This window comes from Manis pentadactyla, chromosome 6 (genome assembly GCF_030020395.1).
Source record: "Manis pentadactyla isolate mManPen7 chromosome 6, mManPen7.hap1, whole genome shotgun sequence".
NCBI lineage: Eukaryota > Metazoa > Chordata > Mammalia > Pholidota > Manidae > Manis > Manis pentadactyla.
In genome coordinates this window covers 142,521,427-142,540,361 of record NC_080024.1, presented here as the reverse complement: position 1 = coordinate 142,540,361, position 18,935 = coordinate 142,521,427, and the positions used below count along the sequence as shown (strand labels likewise).

Sequence of the window (18,935 nt, the reverse complement as noted above, 5' to 3'; positions counted from 1 at the left end):
GCCAGATTGGATTACGGGCAGGTGCCTGACTGAGTTCTGTATCTCCAGCATTTGCATGTTTACACAATGCCCTCAGCCTAGAGGTGATGCTCTCATCTCTGCTGTTCCCGACCCCGTGCTGTTCGGGGCTTTGTTCAAATGTCTTGACACCTTTCCCGATTCTCTAGCTTAAGTAATTTCTTCCTTTGCTGCACTTTCAGAATATTTGGTTTTCATATTCCTTATTATGGTCTTGAATTTTATTAGAATTTCTTCTGTAGTTAACTTATATTCTGTCCCAAACTCTAAGTTGCTGGAGGAGATTGTCCTGATGGTACTTGTTTTTGTATCTACCAGAGCTTTCAATACACAAAAAGTGCTTGATAAATGTTTATTAAATTAATAGAGTCAACTGTGACCAGGGTGCCAACTCAGGGGCTGGTTGTGAGTTATTTTTTGAGCAAGCCCTTTGTGGCAGAATTACAAAGTCAAGTAGAAAGAGAGAGACTGAGAAAAAATGGGTACCTGGAGTCACTGTGATGTGCCCCCGAAACTATGAAGATATTGTAGTAAGCTATACCTCATTAAGAAAGAAAGAAAAAATTAAGTTTTAGCAATAGTGCCTAAGGCCCCATTCAAAGCCTTTTTATGTGTCAACACTGAGAAAAGTACAGCCACAGTCTGATGTATATAATTTGAATACAGACTACATCAATCTATAAATGTGTCTGGATGGCTTTTTTTCTCTCACAAATAACTAAAGATGACTTTTTGAGTCACTTGCAATTGCTTCTCTGAAGGGTGGTGAGAGTCATAGCTGGTCCACACAGCTCGGGCCAATTAGCTCACAACCTGGCTAACGATGTTGGCAAAGGGCAACTCTGAGTTGTCTTGACTTTGGGGTCAGGGTGCACATCTGACAGGGCTGTGCCCCCAGCTGCCCCTGGAGGCCAAGCGAGCCTGGGCGGGGCCTTGGGCATCGGAGGGGCCTGCCCAGGGGAAACCTGGACAGCACAGTGGGAGAGGCTGTGCAACTGCCTCAAATACCCACAAAGAGCTGTGGCAGGAAGGTACTGAACTTATTCATTTATAATTTGAGACCCACATGCAAACTGCAAATTTGTAACTTTAAAGGAAACTGAAATGTAAACTATAATTTCATTTATTAAAAGAAAAGCCTAGTTTTAAAAAAAAATCCTGGGATTAAGAATTATGTATTAAGTTCTTGTAAAATTGTGGAAAGTGGCATGCAAGCATATATTTTAAATACATTTTAATTATCCTGGTTTCTCTTATCCTTAAGTTAATGGGAGGACAAACATAGTAATTGTGTTTCTGCCTTCAAAAAAATAAAGTTTATTAGTTATGGTAGGTTCATAATATCTATTAGGGAAATCTTTTCTATATTTGTAAACCTTGAAAACAGATTACTGTATTTTAAAACTTTTTAAAATGTTGATTTATTAGCTATTTAAATCCATTTTCCTATGGAATTTAATACTGATGATAGTCATCTTTTTATTTGCATTGTACCCTCATTGAGCTTATAAAAGTGATATATACTTGCAGGACAGGTAACTTAAACAATAGAGAGGAGACAAGCTCTAAAGTTCCCTGAGGATTCCAGGGAGCTGTGTGGGAGCCATAGCGTGTCTGTGTTCTGGGCCCACCTTGGACCTGCGTCCTCAGGAGGTGATGGCTAACTGGAGGGAAGAGAATAGGAGAGGAGAGAGCACATGACATGAGCAAACATAAAAGGGGGTGCCATGTAGCTCCTTGCCACACATTTAAGTAGCTGCCACTAACCCTTTATTACATGACATAGGATGAAGGAGCACATCACAGTCATCACCACCATTATTCCTTTAGAGGATAATACAATTCCCATGACCACTTAATGTGTTACATCGTTAAGTGGCTGAACTTTTAGCAAAACTTTCCCCTGTGATTTGCATGTTTTCTCGGAATCTTTAGTTTCTGGAAAGAATAGTTCTAAAGCCCTTGCCAGTAACTTTGAAAAAAATGCAATAAATTTTCTTTATTTTTAATATTTAGATTCAAAATTGCCAAGTGGAAAGAGATTCAAGTTGGAGATGTCATTCGTCTAAAAAAAAATGATTTTATTCCAGTAAGTGAACAAGTTGTACGTCTCTCACCCCTTGCTGTCTCATCTGACCTGGGCTCGGTTTTGCCTTGGGGATCTCTGGTTATTGGTGTGTTTTGTTTTGAACAGGCTGACATCCTGCTGCTGTCCAGCTCAGAACCTAACAGCCTCTGCTATGTTGAAACTGCTGAACTAGATGGGTGAGCATGTCTTAGATGCACCTCTCTTAAAGTGGACCTCTAGAACACATTCATTACACTGAAAGCCGTGAAGTCTGGACCAGAGGCCCTGAGATCTAGCCATGCCTCTACCACATGCTAACTGTCCAGCACTGTCCTTAGTAGAGCCACCCTCTTTTTATTCCATCTGTAAAATGATGCTCTCAAACCTGCCTTTCTCCCCACCTTTCAGGAAAGGTGAAGGGATTGATAGCAGAATGTTTGCCTAAGCCCTTTGTAAATTTCTGAGCAGTGTTCAGACACATATAAATAACTATTAATATAATCTATTTCAGATTAAAGAAACAGATTTAAAGTCTGTGCTGATAGATGATTTTGAATATTCCCTTTGTTGGTTTTGGTTATTATGATGCCACTTAAAAGAAAATAATGTTCTGTTTTGGGCCAGTTTTCAATATATTTATTGAGTGCCTATCAAGTTTCATTAACTTTGTGTATTAGCTCATTTAATCTTCTCAACAGTCCTATGATTTGAATATTATTATTACCTTGACATTACCCATGAAGAAACAGAGGCACAAGGAGGGAAGTAGCCTGCCCAAGGTCACACAGGAGGGAACAGTGGGGACACTGCTCCCCTGAGTTGGCTCTCAAGGCTACTGCCTGCATTGCCCACTCTGGTGTGAACACGTTTCTTCATATCCTAGATGGATATAAGCTTCTTTATGGAAACTGAAATCATCTCTGTAAAATGAAGTCTTTCTTGCTCTATAACTTAATGGGTTGTTCAATCTTAACTACAAAATAGTTATTATTTCCATAAGTGAGAGATTCTAATATTTTACAAAGATACAAAATCCTAATATGCCTGTCAGAACAAACAAAATGGGAATGTTAAAAACCACTGGTCAACTTCTTAATATATGGAAACCCTCAAGTTGGTATTTGTGAAGCTGTAAAAGGATATTTGTGGGGAAGCAATAAATTGGTGGAGGAGGAAGGCAAGGTGGAAACCTCCTCCCACACACCAAGGAAGCAGCTACAGCAAATATAACTAGTGCTAAAAATGACCTGAAGACTGCAGAACAGACCACCTACACCTGGCGAAGAAGAGAAGACGACACAGAGAAGGGTAAAGTGGCAAATTGTGATCAAGTGGGTCCTAAGCCCACAAAGAAAACAAAAACTGTACGAACACATGGAGGCTAAACAACATGCTTCTAAATAATCAGTGGATTAATGAACAATCAAAGTAGAAATCAAGCAACACATGGAGACACATAAAAACAAAAATCCAACAGTTCAAAATTTGTGGGACTCCACAAAAGTAGTTCTAAGAGAGAAGTACATAGAATTACAGGCCTACCTCAAGAAACAAGAACAATCCCAAATGAACAGTCTAAAAATCACAATTAAAGAAACTAGAAAAAGAAGAACACATGAAACCCAAAGTTAGTAGAAGGAGGGATATAATAAAGATCACAGCAGAAGGAAATAAAATAGAGAAGAATAAAATAATAGAAAAAAATCAGTGAAACCAAGAGCTGATTCTCTGAGAAAATCAATAGCTAAACCTATAGCCAGATGTATCAAGAAAAAAAGAGAGAGCACACAAATAGACAATCAGAAATGAAGAAGAAATAATCACAACGGATACCACAGAAATACAAAGAATTATTAGAAAATTCCATGAAAAATTATATGCCAAAAACTTGGAAAACCTAGAAGAAATGGACAACATACTAGAAAAATACAACCTTCAAGACCGACCCAGGGAAAAACAGAAAAATCTGAACAGACAAGTCACCAGTAATGAAATCAAATTGATAATTTAAACACTCCCAACAAACAAGTCAGGACCAGATGGCTTCACAGCTAAATTCTGCCAAGTATCTAAAGAAGAGCTCATACCCATTATTTTCAAAGTATCCCAAAAAGTACAAAAGGGAACACTTCCAAGCTCATTCTATGACACCAGCATCACACTAATACCAAAAACAAAGACATAAAAAAAAGAGTATTATAGACCAATATCCCTGATGAACTAGATACAAAAGTCACCAACAAAATATTAGCACACTGAATTAAAAAATACACCAAAAAGATTATCACAACCAGGTGGTATTTATTCCAGGGTTGCAAGGATGGTACAATATTCATAAATAAATCAATGTGATACACCACATTAACAAAATGAAGTATAAAAACCATAAAATCATCTCAATAGATGCTGAAAAAGCATGTGACAAAATTCAACGTCTATTCATGATAAAAACCCTCAACAAAATGCATATAGAAGGAATAAACCTCAACATCATAAAGGCTATATATGACATAACCACAGCTAACATAACACTCAGTGGTAAAAAGCTTTCCTCTAAGATCACGAACAAGACAAGGATGTCCACTTTTACCACTTTTATTCAACATAGTACTGGAAGTCTAGCTAAGGCAATCAAACAAAGTAAAGAAATAAAAGGCATCCAGATTGGTGAGGAAGAAGTAAAACTCAGTATTTGCAAATGATATGATATATGTATAGAAAAGCCTCTACCAAAAAACTTTGTTGATCCCATCAAAAAACTATTAGAATTAATAACTGTATTCAGCAAAATTGCAGGATATAAAATTAATACACAGAAATATGTCACATTCCTATATACTAACAATGAACTAGCAGAAAGAGAAATCAGGAAAACAGAATTGTATCAAAAAGAAATACCTAGGAATAAACCTAACCAAGGATTTTTTTTTTTTGGTGCCAAAACCCGGGATCAAACCAAGGATTTTTTTTAAAAGGCCGATATGTTAAAAACTATAAATACTCATGAGAGATTAAAGAGGACACAAATAAATGGAAATCTATCCCATGCTCATGGAAAGGAAAAATTAATATTGTCAAAATGGCCAAAGCAATCTACAGATTCAGTGCAATCCCTGTCAAAATACCAACAGCACAGGAGGAGCAAAGATGGTGGCGTGAGTAGAGCAGCAGAAATCTCCTCCCAAAACCACATATATTTTTGAAAATACAACAAAGACAACTCTTCCTAAAAGAGAGACCAGAAGACACAGGACAATAGCCAGACTACATCCACGCTTACAAGAACCCAGTGCCTCGTGAAGGGGAGGATCAAAGCCTAATTTGGCTACCCAGAAAACGAATTAAGATACAATATGAAGAAGAACTTCCAACATCAGCATCCTCTGGAAGAGTCATTCCAGAAGATGATCATCAAAAAACTTCAACAAAGATCCTGGCGCTGTTACAGTTGTAGCTGCATTCATCCTGCTGGTTCCTGGACTTGCCATTGGAATGAAGAAGGAGATATCTAAGCTGGCCTGTGCATACAGTGAAACAACAAATTTGACTGGATCAATACTGTCAGAACTCAACCAAGAATTAGGAGAAGTGCAAGTTGCAGTGCTCCAAAATTGTGCAACTATAGACTATCTACTGTTAAAAGAACATATGGGATGTGAACAGTTCCCAGGAATGTGTTGTTTTAATTTGTCTGATTTTTCTCAAACTATTCAAATTCAGTTAGACAATATCCATCATATTATTGATAAGTTTTCACAAATGCCTAGGGTACCTAACTGGTTTTCTTGCTTTCACTGGATATGGCTGGTAATTGTAGGTCTGCTTTTGTTATGTATCTGTATTCCTATTCTGTTAATGTGTGTACACAATTTAATTAGTAGTTTGTTAAAACCTATACATGCTTATGTTACTCTACAAGAAGTTATGTCAAAGAAATAATCAATCTTCCCATGTTTTCTTCCATCTGCTACTTCTATAGTTTTTCTTCCTTCCTAATTACACCCCTTTAGTAGAATTCGTGCCTCATATCGAAAATTACTGAGTATCATAATTCTTCCAAGTGGTAAAGATACCTCAAGACAAATGCTGAGCATAGAAGCTACAGAGCATAAATCTGCAAAGAAGTAAAAAGCTAACCTTTTCAAAGATTATTGCTTCTCTCTCACTTATCAACTTTACATTTCCCTGTATGGCCCCAGAAGATGGCTGGTTAGCCAGAGACGGGTAAGATTCCTCAAGGGAGGAACAACCCAAGACAGGCACAGTCGCAGGGGGGCCATCAGGTGAGAAATTGGGGATCAACAGAGGTGAGGCTTAGAACCTCAACCCCCCTGTTTTGAGAAAAATCTTCTGCATCCTTGGATGTTTTGTTGCCCTTGTCTAGTTTGGATTAAAGCTTAGTCTATAGGCACAGACCTGATCATCTACATTTGCCCTCTTACAGCACTAAATTATGTTTTCTACCTTTATCTTGCATCTACCTACCACTTTAGCATTTTATTAAAAAAAAAATAAGCGAGAAATGTGGGATTCACATATAAATCAAGTATAAAAATCAAATGAATAATCATATCTGACTTGATTGTTTATAGTTCATGATGTGTGATCAAAACCGAAAGTTTCTGTGATATAACTGCCCTTGCACTGTTCACCATGTAAGAACTTATTCACTATGTAAGAACTTGTTCACCATGTAAGAACTTGTTTGTTATGCTTCAGAAGATTGGAGACTGTTGAGAATTAGGCTTGGGGTTGATTAATGATTGTGCTTTAAGTCCCCTATACAGAATTTTATTGTTGTTAACAACCATTTGATCAATAAATATGAGAGATGCCCTCTCAAAAAAAAAAAATACCAACAGCACTTTTCAATGAACTAGAGCAAATAATCCTAAAATTCATATGTGCCAGAGTCCAGCTCCAGCAGGGGGGTGTGAAGCCCAAAAGGATGAGACGGAGTCGGCGCACGGAGAGACAGGACACGGAGTCAGATGGAGGTGGTCTCTCGACAAAGTGCCAATGACAGCTTTATTTATACCATTTTGCACAAGGATATGATTATTTTTTATTGTTCTGTTGATTAATTGGTATAGACAATTGATTAATAGGTATAGGCAAGCTTTTTTTCTTTCTTCTTCTTTCTAATCTATTCATGGTTGGTCAAGTTTTAGACAGGTGATCGTTTTTCTGTTCCTTGACCGAAACTTTTCCTAGCAACATGGACTCTATTGTGTTTTACATTTCTATGCAACACAGTTTCTAAGTAGTGCATGTGACCGTAGGAGCGTGCAGTATGTAGCAGCGACTATGGAGTCTATCAGCTCAGGGTGAAATACAGGTCATCTACTGCCACAGTTAGCTAGGATTCTTTCCCACAAAAATATTCTTAGAGGCTTTAATAAACTTATAATCAATCTAAAATCATAAACTCATATCTTCACCATACACCCCTTTAAAGGGCACAGTAGGCAGCAAACTAAATTTCCCCTTCTTATCCACATTTCTCTTTCTTCTGTGTGGATACCAAAATCTCCCTGACATATGCTACACAGGTCTCCATGACTCCACTACTGCAGGGACTGAACAAGTTCTTACATGGTAAACAATGCAGGGGCATTCATAACATAAAAACTGTTTCTGTTTTAACTACAAACCTTAAACTATAAACAATCAAGTCAAATATGATGTATGATTATTCATTTGATTTTTATACTTCATCTGTGAATCTAATAAAATGTTGATGTAGTAGGTAGATGCAAGATATAGATAGAAAGCATGATTTAGAACTGTAAGAAGGCAGGTGTAGATGATCAGGTGTGTGCCTATAGACTAGGTATTAATCCAAGCCAAATAAGGGCAACAAAACATCCACAGGTGTAGACAATTTCTCTCAAAACGGGGTGGGGGGATGAGGTTCTAAGCCTCACCTCTGTTGATCCCCAATTTCTCACCTGATGGCCCCCCTGCGACTGTGCCTGTCTTAGGTTGTTCCTCCCTTGAGGAATCTTACCCATCTCTGGCTAACCAGCCATCTTACGGGGCCATACAGGGAGATGTAAAGCTGGTAAGTGAGAGAGAAGTAATGTTCTTTGAAAATGTTAGCTTTTTACTTCTTTGCAGATTTATGCCCTGTGGCTTCCAGGCCCAGCACTTGTCTTGAGGTATCTTTACTTCTTGGAAAATTATGGTATTTGGTAATTTCATGTATAGGCACGAATTCTAGTAGAGGGCTGTAATTAGGAAGGAAGAAGAAAAGCTATAGAAGTAGCAGAGGGAAGAAAACATGAGAAGATTGATTAAGTGTCAAGACAGGGTTATTCTATTCAATATTTTCTCATGACTCTATTTCTATAAAACTCTCCATCACTAGTTTCACTAGCATTGTAATAATAAAAGGGGGGTATTCTCAGTGGAGATGGGGTGGTCAATGTTTGACTAACTAACATAGGTTTCGGTACTTTATGGCAAGATCGCCATTTGGCCCCTGCATGTTCTATTCTTCAGGAGCACTGCCTGAAAAGCTTCTGGGAAACTTATGTTCTCCTACTTTCCACACTGCTCAGCAAAGGTTAGTTAACCCTTAGCAAAAAATGCAGGTAAAAGCAAAGCCAATAGTATAATAGAAAAAGAAAAAGCAAGGTGGGCAGTAGGGGGAGCCAGCTGGGAAGGCCCTTGGTTTGGGGGGGTCTTCCTCCAGCCTGAGCTTGCTACACAACTTGAATAGCATGGCTCCCACCACATATGGAACCACAAAAGACCTCCAAATAGCCAAAAGTAATCCTGAGAAAGAAGAACAAAGCTCAGGGTATTTATGCTTCCTGACTTCAAGCTATACTACAAAGCTACAGTAATCAAAACAGTGTGGTATTGGCACAAGAACATAACCATAAATCAGTGGAACAGAATAGAGATCCCAGATATAAATCCACACATTAATATATGATAAAGGAACCATGAATATACAATGGGGAAAAGATAGCTTCTTCAATAACTGGTGTTGGGAAAACTGGACAGTTACATGTAAGAGACTGAAATTGGATTACTGTCTAACTCCATACACAAAAGTAAACTCAAAATAGATTAAAGATCTAAGTTAAGACATGAAACCATATAACTCCTCTTAGAAGAAAAAATAGGTAAAAATCTCTTGAATAGAAGCATGGGTAGTTTTTTTCTGAACACATCTCCTTGGGCGAGGGAAACAAAAAATGAACAAGTGGGACTACATCAAACTAAAAATCTGTACAGCAAAGGACACCATCAGTAGAATAAAAAGGCAACCTACAATATGGGAGAATATATTCACATATGGTTTATCCTATTAGGGGTTAACATCCAAAATATATAAAGAACTTATATGCCTCAGCACCAAAAAAAACCCCAATTTAAAAATGGGCAGAGGACCTAAACAGACATTTTTCCAAAGAAAAGATACAGATGAAGAACAGGCACATGAAAAGATGCTCCACATTGCTAATCATCAGGGAAACATAAATCAAAACCACAATGAGATGTCACCTTACACCAGTCAGAATGGTCACTATCCAAAAGACAAGAAAAAGCAAGTATTGGCCAGGATGTGGAGAAAAGGGAACCCTTCTACATTGTTAGTGGGAATGTCAGTTGGTGCAGCCACTGTGGAAAACAGTATGGAGGTTCCTCAAAAAACTAAAAATAGGAAAACCATATGGCCCAGTAACTCCACTTCTAGGAGTTACCCTAAGAAAATTAAGTCCTTAGTTCAAAAGATATATACACCCCTATGTTTATTGCTGTATTATTTATAGTAGTGCAGATATGGAAGCAACCTAAGCGTCCATCAGTAGATGAATGGATAAAGAAGATGTGGTGCATATACACAATGGAATATTATTCAGCCATAAGAAAGAAATGCTGCCATTTGTGACAACATGGATGGACCTAGAGGGTATCATGCTAAGTCAAGTAAACCAACTGGAGAAAGATACCATATGATTTCACTCATTTGTGGAATCTAAAAACAAAAGGAACAAAATAGCATTAGACTCATTGACACTGAGAAGTGACTGGTGGTTACCATGGGGAAGGGGTTCATATGGTGAAAGGGGGTTAAAGGGGCAAAAAGATTTTCAATCATAAGTTGGTCACAGGAATGGTAGTACAGCATGGAGAATATAGTCAATGATTCTATTACATCTTCCTATGTTGACAGATAGTAACTGCGCCAGTTGTGGTGAGGATTTAATAGTATAGGTCTTCTATTGAACCACTGTGTTGTATACGTGAAACCAATGTAAGATTGTATATCAACTATACTTCAAAAAATAAAAAGATATAAATGATTCAAGAACTTTTTTTAAAAAAGGGCATTCATCATGACAGGACAGCATTGCTTCCCAGAGCACATGTACCCAGCCAGCCCCTGCGTGTCCCTGAGCATATACGCCTTGCCTTGCCTTCTGATAGATACATGCCAGTACTGGGGGTAAGGTTACCACCTCCATTCCTAGATAGAATTACCTTTCAAAGACATGTGATCCAGTTATTCACCCTGGAAAGTAATAAGTTGGCAGAGTCAAACTTTCTCTAACAAAAATGTTCTATGGAATCATCTTAGTTTGATTACATATTAGAAGCTAAGTTTTTAAACAGCAGGTGGTAAGTGCTGCATTCGTTAGGAGGAGAGGAAGCCTGCAGGTGCCTCTGTCCCCGCCATACTGGCCCACAGTAACAAACAGGGAGGGGGGACCGACGTTGCCCAAGTCAGGAGTTTTTCTTTAGTTTGGGGGATAACCTCATTCAAACCTGAAGTTTCATGTGAACAGAGAGTTTGAAAATGAAAAAAGCAAATTATTCAGCTTTTGTTTCCAGGTGTGCTTCATGTGACTTTGTACAATTTTCTTTATATTCTCGTTGGAACTCCAAAGTGTGTTCATTTAATTCTTTTCTTCTCTCCCTTTAGAGAAACCAACTTAAAGTTCAAAATGGCACTTGAAAGCACACATCAGTATCTCCAAAGAGAAAATTCACTGGCAACATTTGATGGTTTGTGCAAACACGTCTTACTTTGTCTTAAACTTTGGTTGCTTGATTCATTCCCAGTAAATGAAAAACAGAAAACCTTTCATATGTAAGCACTTACATGAATCATATCTTTAAAGGTTTTATTGAATGTGAAGAACCCAACAACCGACTAGATAAGTTTACAGGAACACTATTTTGGAGAAACACGAGTTTTCCTTTGGATGCTGATAAAATTTTGTTACGTGGCTGTGTTATTAGGAACACTGATTTCTGCCATGGATTGGTCATTTTTGCAGGTAACAATAGTTTCTTGGAAATTGATCTGATATGCACTTTCAAGAATTAAAAGAGGGGATTGATTGCTTTTCTGTTCTTTCTTTGTGAAACCAAAGGAAAAGTAATTTTATTAATATGCCAGTGAATTGTTTTTCTCATTTATTAATCCTGTTGAATTTCCATGTTTAGGTGCTGACACTAAAATAATGAAGAACAGTGGGAAAACCAGATTTAAAAGAACTAAAATTGATTACTTGATGAACTACATGGTTTATACGGTATTTATTTTCTGTTTAGTGGATGAAAGGCTAGACTGCTATCTTTTGGCCTAATTTTGTTGTATGTTTTTCTAATGCACAGGAATCTTACCTCTGTAGGCCTAGTAAAAGAGACGAGGTGCTCTGAGATTGGATGGGAGAGAGGGGATTCCCTCACTATTTCTCAGAAATGCTGCACTTCTGACAGGAGAATCTTCTTGGGAATGGAAATTCCAGTTGAAGGGTGCCCCAAGTGGTTGAGTGTTTTGATGGCTGGAGGGACTAGTTGGAAAACCAGGATAAATTAGTGAGGGTGGGCTCCTGAAGTCAATGTAGGATTGATTTCAGTGCTGCTAGTTTCCCATTGGGATAGTTCTCTTAAAAGGAAACTTTTCCCTGTAGTGTATACTGTGTAAAACCAAAAATAAGGCAAAGGTAAATATAGGGTCTATTGAGAGTCCCCAAGGTCAGTCCCAGGTTTGATGAGTCGCTTGGAGGACTCACATAATTTAGCATACAGTCACACTCACAGCTGTGACTTACGATAACTCACTAAAAGCAAGGTCAGCAAAGGCAAAAAGCTCATGGGGCAAAGTTTGAAGGAAACCAAGAACAAGCCTCCAAGAGTCTTTTCCCATTGGGGTCACCCATGCAAGACACACTTAATTTCCCCAGCAACAATCTGTGACAGCCCATGTGAAATGCTCTCTATACCAGGGATGCTCATCAGACAGTGCCTGGGCTTTCATTGGTGTCTGGTCACATAGGCACCTTCTGCTTGGCGTGTATCAAAACTTCAGACTCCCCAAGGAATGCCGGTGGTCAGCAGAAAGCATATTGTTTTACACAAATGGTTTGGCACAATGAGCCATTCTTTTTAGAGAATAAGAAATAAGGAATCAGGGAACACCCCCAAAACCAAAGTTTCCAGATGGCAGCCAGGGGCCAACCTTGAGAGCAGGCTTTCTAAGGATCACAGTCTCAAGTCTGCTGCGTTAACTCATTTCTGCACATAGGGTGGCCCCAAATGTTAGGAAGTCCTCCCATTTCTCAGTGCGAATGAAGTTTTTTTCAAGGATTTAGTTCAATTTGAATACATGGACTTTTAGACTTAAAACAATTAAAATACTTAAATTGCATGCACATGTTTAAAATCATTTAAAGTATGTATTAATTTAAGAGACAGTTCTATTTTCACTGCTGTACCTTTCATGAAAACTTCAGTTGAACTTTTCACATGCATCTTCCATGCGATGGTCCTGGTTGTACCTAAAGCTTGCCACTAGCTCATCTCTCTTTTGCTGCCAAGTTGTGTTGAGATATAGCACTTTTGGAATCTGTGTCTGGAAATTCAAATCTGTTTCTGAAAATATTATTCCTACTCACAGATACCCAAATACAAGCAGGATAGTTGACTTTTTCATTCATCTCATAAGTATATACTTATCAATTCCACAACAGAATACTGACTGTATTGCTTCTTAAATGATCTTAAACCTTAAGTGATAATTTAAGCCTTCAGGAATAATTGCCCAATGTCAGTGAAATTATTTCACCTTCTTTTTTAAAAAAATCATTTCCAGCAAACATTTTCTATAAGCATCCTAATTCAGCATTGTTTGAAAATTATTTCTTGCTAAAGTATCTTCCCCAAACAATATGTTATTGTTCAAAATAAAAGAACAACTGAGAGAATGCCCTGTCAGATGAGAATATTTAAGGATCTAAATATAAAACACCACCTTCTCTTCCAAAAGATAGTTTTGGGAACAAAACCACATCTTACGTGTTATGTAGGCTATGTCAATCAATCACAGAAATCAAATAGAATGCTTTCAAAACATTCCTATGACACTGTTCTTAAGTGTGTTGTTTTTACAGACGAGTAAATCATCATAAACATGCAAAGTATTGAGTAAGGTTAATTAACATCTATGAAGTGCCTGGGGCTGGCAGTCCATAAGAAGAATGCCCTTAAATGTTTCTTGTCTTCTAGATCTTTGTTGTTCTGATCCTGCTTTCTGCTGGCCTTGCCATCGGCCACGCGTACTGGGAAGCTCAGGTTGGCAATTATTCTTGGTACCTCTATGATGGAGAAGACTCTACCCCCTCCTACCGTGGATTCCTAAATTTCTGGGGCTACATTATTGTTCTGAACACCATGGTGCCCATCTCTCTCTATGTCAGGTGAGGCTGGCCTCTTTTTGGCCATTTGCTTTAAGGGAAGAAGACAGTCCTTTTTCACAGCTTAGCACTTTCATTTCTAGCCATAGCATAACTGTTTCAAAGGTCATAAGGGAGAAGTAAGAAAATTCCTCTGATGTCAGAATTGGGGGTAATTTAGGGAAGGAAAGCTAACGTTAGAGTGTCTCCTCTGTCCCAGGCAGAGCACCTTGTATCTCCCCCTTTTTTCAGATAAGACTGCTGTAGTTCAGAGATCAAATGCTACTCCTGTAGTCACTTACTTGGTAAGATGCCTTCTCAGAAAGAAACTGGGAGAAGGGACAATTTACAATGTTGGGGAGAAACTTAATCATTTTCCTTTCCGGGAGCCTTCCCAACCTCTTTATCTGCGTCTTCCTTATTACCACCTGCCACACCTATTGCTCATAAAACTCACTGGGCTTTTCTGGCCACTCCCTTCTAATGGGAAGGCCAGTCTCCTTGTCCTCCTTCAGCCTCTCAGAAGGTTCTGGTTCTCGTCTCAACCTCCACTGCAATAAAAGAGTCAGGATCATATCTCTGACAAATGGTAAATGCCTTGCTTGGTGAAGTTTCTTCCTTTTTTTTTTCTTTCTTTAATATCAAAGTTCACTGTTACTTGTCAATTGGATTTTAGGTCTTTGGGAGATGGATTGTGTCTCAGAATATACTCAGCAGCCAGAGTCTGCTCTTAGTTCCAGTGAGTAATAACCCAGAGGCGTACAGGAGCACAGACACATTTGTAATTAGAAGCACTTACTTTATTTTAATTTTATTACATGTGCATTTGTTTTGTTTTTAATTTTATTACACGTAGTTACTGTTGTTCTTTTAACATGAAGTAAAGCCCTGCAGAGCCATGTGTTTGCAGTTACTTTTAAAACAGACAGATGAGTTTTACCTTTGTTCAAGGAACTATTATTTTGTCTAAATCTATAAATGTTGTAAAACAAAGTGTATATGTATGTGGTTTTTGGTTTAGAAAAGTCATGTCATGTGACTAACATGATCTCTTTACTTCTCTTGGAAATTTGCTTTTAAAGCGTCAGTCAGTCATTCCAGATGGTATCTCTGGTTTGGTTTCCACCCTATGGTAGCTCCCCATCTCACTGGGAAGGAGCTCAATGAGGCCACACTATGACCCATCAGGCCCCTTGATCTGATGCTCTCCCTTCTGTCCCCACTGTAACCTCCTGCACCTCCTTGCCTCCTTGACACTCCTCAGGGGTGTCAGCAATGGCCTCAGGGCCTTTGTACCTGCTCTGGTCTCTGAACATTCTTCCCTCTATGTCGCTACTCTTTTATTTCCTTCAGGTCTCTGCTCAAACATCACCTCATCACCCTGGCCTTTCCTGACCCACTCTGTCTTAAATGTCACTTTCATCCCCTATTGATCTCCATTTCTCCTTACCCTGCTTTGACTTTCTGCAGAGAATTTATACTGATAGAGTATATATTTACTGGTTTATTTGTCTGCATTAGAAGGTAACCTCCTGAAAGCAGGAATTTTGTCTCTTTTGTTTACTCATGTGTTCCCTATATCTAAGATGGTGTCCAGAAGGCACTCCAGAAATATTAATAGGAGGAGGGAGGGGAGGGAGTTATTTTTTACATATCTTTAATTTATAATAAAGACATCATTTGCCCACTTAATAATTGCTGGATATATAAACAGCTTCCTTGTAACTGAAATATTGTGGAGTTTTAACATTGAGATGATCCTTTAGGATGTCCTATTTTGGACATTCTGTAACCTTATAAGAATTTAGACAAAAAATTCCCTGTGCTTTTTCACAATCTGGAATCAAAGTTAAGATGTTGTTTGCCAAGAGCCCTTTGCCCCCTTGAGAGTGAAGTGGGCCCATCACCGAGGGGTCCCTCACCCTCTTTGCCCTACAATGGGTCATTCCAGTTGTCCTGGGTGGGATGGCAAAGGAGAGAAAAGACGAGAGATTACCACATCATGAGGTGCCCTCTGCAGTCTTAACATTTCATCCTGCCCACTGGGCTCTGAGTTAACCTGGGGCGCTGTGGCCATGGCCGGATGTGCTCAGGAGTGAATTGGGAAGTCACGCTGAGCAGGGTGCTTTGACCCTGAAGCTGGAGAAAGAGGTGTTTGGTCAGGAGAACCCAGAGGCTGGGCACATGGGCCGCCACATGGCCGATCTCTTTATCACTAAGCAGCGGGCTCCTGTACGCACAAGCCAGGACAAAACCCACAGCCCGCCCCTCACCTTGAGAACTCAGTCAAAAGCAATCTTTTATCCCCCTAGTGTGGAAGTGATTCGTCTCGGACAGAGTTACTTCATTAACTGGGACCTGCAGATGTACTATCCTGAGAAGGACACCCCTGCAAAGGCGAGAACCACCACACTGAATGAGCAGCTCGGGCAGATCCATTACATTTTCTCCGATAAGACGGGGACACTCACGCAGAATATCATGACCTTTAAAAAGTGCTGCATCAATGGGCAAATATACGGTGAGTGGAACCCGTGACTCAGTCCCTGGACATGTGTGACCAGAGTCTGCCTTTGCAGAACTGCTGGTGTCCTCCCCCTGCAGAGCCCTGGGGGCCGTTCTGGGCTGAGTTCTAAAGCAGGGTCACTGGTGGCATGGGGAACACACACATGGGAGAGGCAGCAGTCAGAAGCAGGCACACATTCCTCAAAAAATCAAACATAACATTACCATGTGACCCAATAATTCCACTTCGTATATATACCCAAAAGACTCGACAGCACGTACTTGACGAGATATTTGCACACCCGTGTTTATAGCAGCATTTTTCTCAATAGCTAAGGTGTGGAAGCAACCCAAGTGTCAATCAACAGAGGAGGGATAAAGAAAATGTGGCCCATGAAAACAACGGAATATTATTTAGCCTTAAAAGGAAGGAAATTCTGACACCTGCTATAACATGGATGCACCTTGAGGACATTACGCTAAGTGAAATGAGCCAGTCACAGAGGGACACATATAGTATGGTTCCACTTATATAAGGTCCCTATTTTATAAGGACAGGAGGTAGAGTGACAGTTGCCAAGGGCTGTAGGGAGAGGGAAATGGGAAGCTACCGTTCAGTGGGCACACTTTCAGGTTTACCAGATGAAAGCCTGTGGAGGTGTTCGGTGGTGATGGTTACACAACAGTGTGTTTGTACTTCCTGCCCCTGAGGTGTGCACTCAAAAATGGTTACAATGGTAACTTTTATGTTCTCTGTATCTCAATGCAATTATTTTTAAAACATTGATTTCCATTCTAATATTCTGAAACATACTATATATTTATTAAAGTACTAAGGCTAATCTTTCCTTCAGTGAGAGTGCTCTAACTTAAAGACAATGCAATTTTTTAAAGCTGAAAGGACACTTGTGGAAAACCATATATTGTGAATGTGCTTTCACATAAAGAGCATCTGCAAAGAAGGCAGGACACTGTGGGGTTGAACGAGTGGTTCTCATGTGTGTGGTGGCAGGCCCTTTTGAGCTGGGGGAGGTAATGTACTTCAAAGGACATGATCTGGCCCCAGAGGAGATTGCAGGGGGCACACAGGCACCGGATTTTGAACCTCTAGAAGTAGGGGTCAGCAAACTTCTGTGAAGAGCCAGATAGGCAATATTTTAGCATTTGCAGGCCATATATTGTGTGTATCAAATATTCTTTATTATGTAGGTTTTTTGCAACTCTTGAAAAATGTAAAAGTCATCTTTAACTTGAGGGCTGTCCAGAAACAGGCTGAGACCCCCTGGTCCCAACACCCACATAGAACCAGGGCCAGGTGACCTCAGGGTGCAGGTAGGAGACTCAATTTGTTTCATCCTGTTTGCTTCTCAGGAGACCATCGGGATGCTTCTCAACACAGTCATAGCAAGATAGAGGTAAGTCGTTTAACTTAAGGGATTGTTGGGGTGAGTGGCAGTTTCCTAGGGCCATTTTAACAAGCCACCATGAAATGGGTATCTTCAAACAACAGAAACTTACCTTCTCACAGCTCTAGAGGCTAGAAGTCTGAAGTGGAAGGTGTCTGTAGAACCACTGTTAGAGGTTGTAGAGCAGAATTTTTTCTTTCCTCTTCCTAGCTTCTGGTGGTTGCCTGGCAGCCCATGGTGTTTCTTGGCTTGCAAATGCAATACCCCTCTCTGGGTCCACCATCACCTGGCATTCTCCTGTATCTGTGTGTCGTTTTCTATAGTCCCCTCCCCTTACAGACACCAGTCATTGCATTAGGGCCCACCCCATCTGGTAGGACCTCCTCCTACCTTGATTACATTGGCAAAAACCTTATTTCCAAACAAGGTCACCTTCATGGGTACCAGTGGGATAGGATTTCATCACATTTTTGGGGGGGAGCACAGTTGAACCCACAAATGTCTTTTTTTTTTTCAAATGACTAACCTGTTTATTTATTTATTTTTTAACTTATTTATGTTTTATTGAAGAATATCTGACAATAAAAATTATGTGTATTTAAGGTGTGCAATTTGATGATTTGATACACATAATACATTGTGAAATAATCACCACAATCAGGCTAATTAACATATTAATCCCTTTAAACAGTTACTTTTTTTTTTTTTTTGAGAGGGCATCTCTCATATTTATTGATCAAATGGTTGTTAACAACAATAAAATTCTATACAGGGGACTCAATGCACAGTCATTAATCAACCCCAAGCCTGATTCTCAACAGTCTCCAATCTTCTGAAGCATAACAAACAAGTTCTTATATGGTGAACAAGTTCTTAAAATGTCTTTTTTTTTTAAAGACAGGTGTGAGCCTCTTGGCCCTTAAGAATGTGTTAAAATCCTGAAGTGATTTTTACAGAAAGACTTGGCTTCACAGAAAAGTGCATGTGTTCAGCCCAAATTGATTTTCTTTTGGTCACATTTTCTTTTTTTTTTTCCACTTCTTTCAGCAAGTTGATTTTAGCTGGAATGCATTTGCTGATGGGAAGCTTGCCTTTTATGACCATTATCTTATTGAGCAAATCCAGTCAGGGAAAGAGCCGGAAGTCCGACAGTTTTTCTTCTTGCTCGCAGTTTGCCACACGGTCATGGTGGACAGACTCGATGGTGAGTGTTTCCCTGGCATCTCATACACTGGGGAC

General features: G+C 39.3%; 1 protein-coding gene across 1 annotated transcript in view; it reads left to right on the top strand.

Annotated features, from left to right (window-relative positions):
* Nucleotides 1-18,935, top strand: part of ATP8B1 (ATPase phospholipid transporting 8B1) — a 115,761-nt gene that overhangs the window by 70,927 nt on the left and 25,899 nt on the right. Inside the window, exons 7-15 of the mRNA XM_036876721.2 lie at nucleotides 2,035-2,107; nucleotides 2,213-2,283; nucleotides 11,028-11,110; nucleotides 11,227-11,385; nucleotides 11,555-11,643; nucleotides 13,619-13,809; nucleotides 16,098-16,306; nucleotides 17,662-17,705; nucleotides 18,744-18,900. Coding sequence (XP_036732616.1) covers nucleotides 2,035-2,107; nucleotides 2,213-2,283; nucleotides 11,028-11,110; nucleotides 11,227-11,385; nucleotides 11,555-11,643; nucleotides 13,619-13,809; nucleotides 16,098-16,306; nucleotides 17,662-17,705; nucleotides 18,744-18,900 — 1,076 coding nt within the window. The remainder of the gene's footprint in view (nucleotides 1-2,034; nucleotides 2,108-2,212; nucleotides 2,284-11,027; nucleotides 11,111-11,226; nucleotides 11,386-11,554; nucleotides 11,644-13,618; nucleotides 13,810-16,097; nucleotides 16,307-17,661; nucleotides 17,706-18,743; nucleotides 18,901-18,935) is intronic.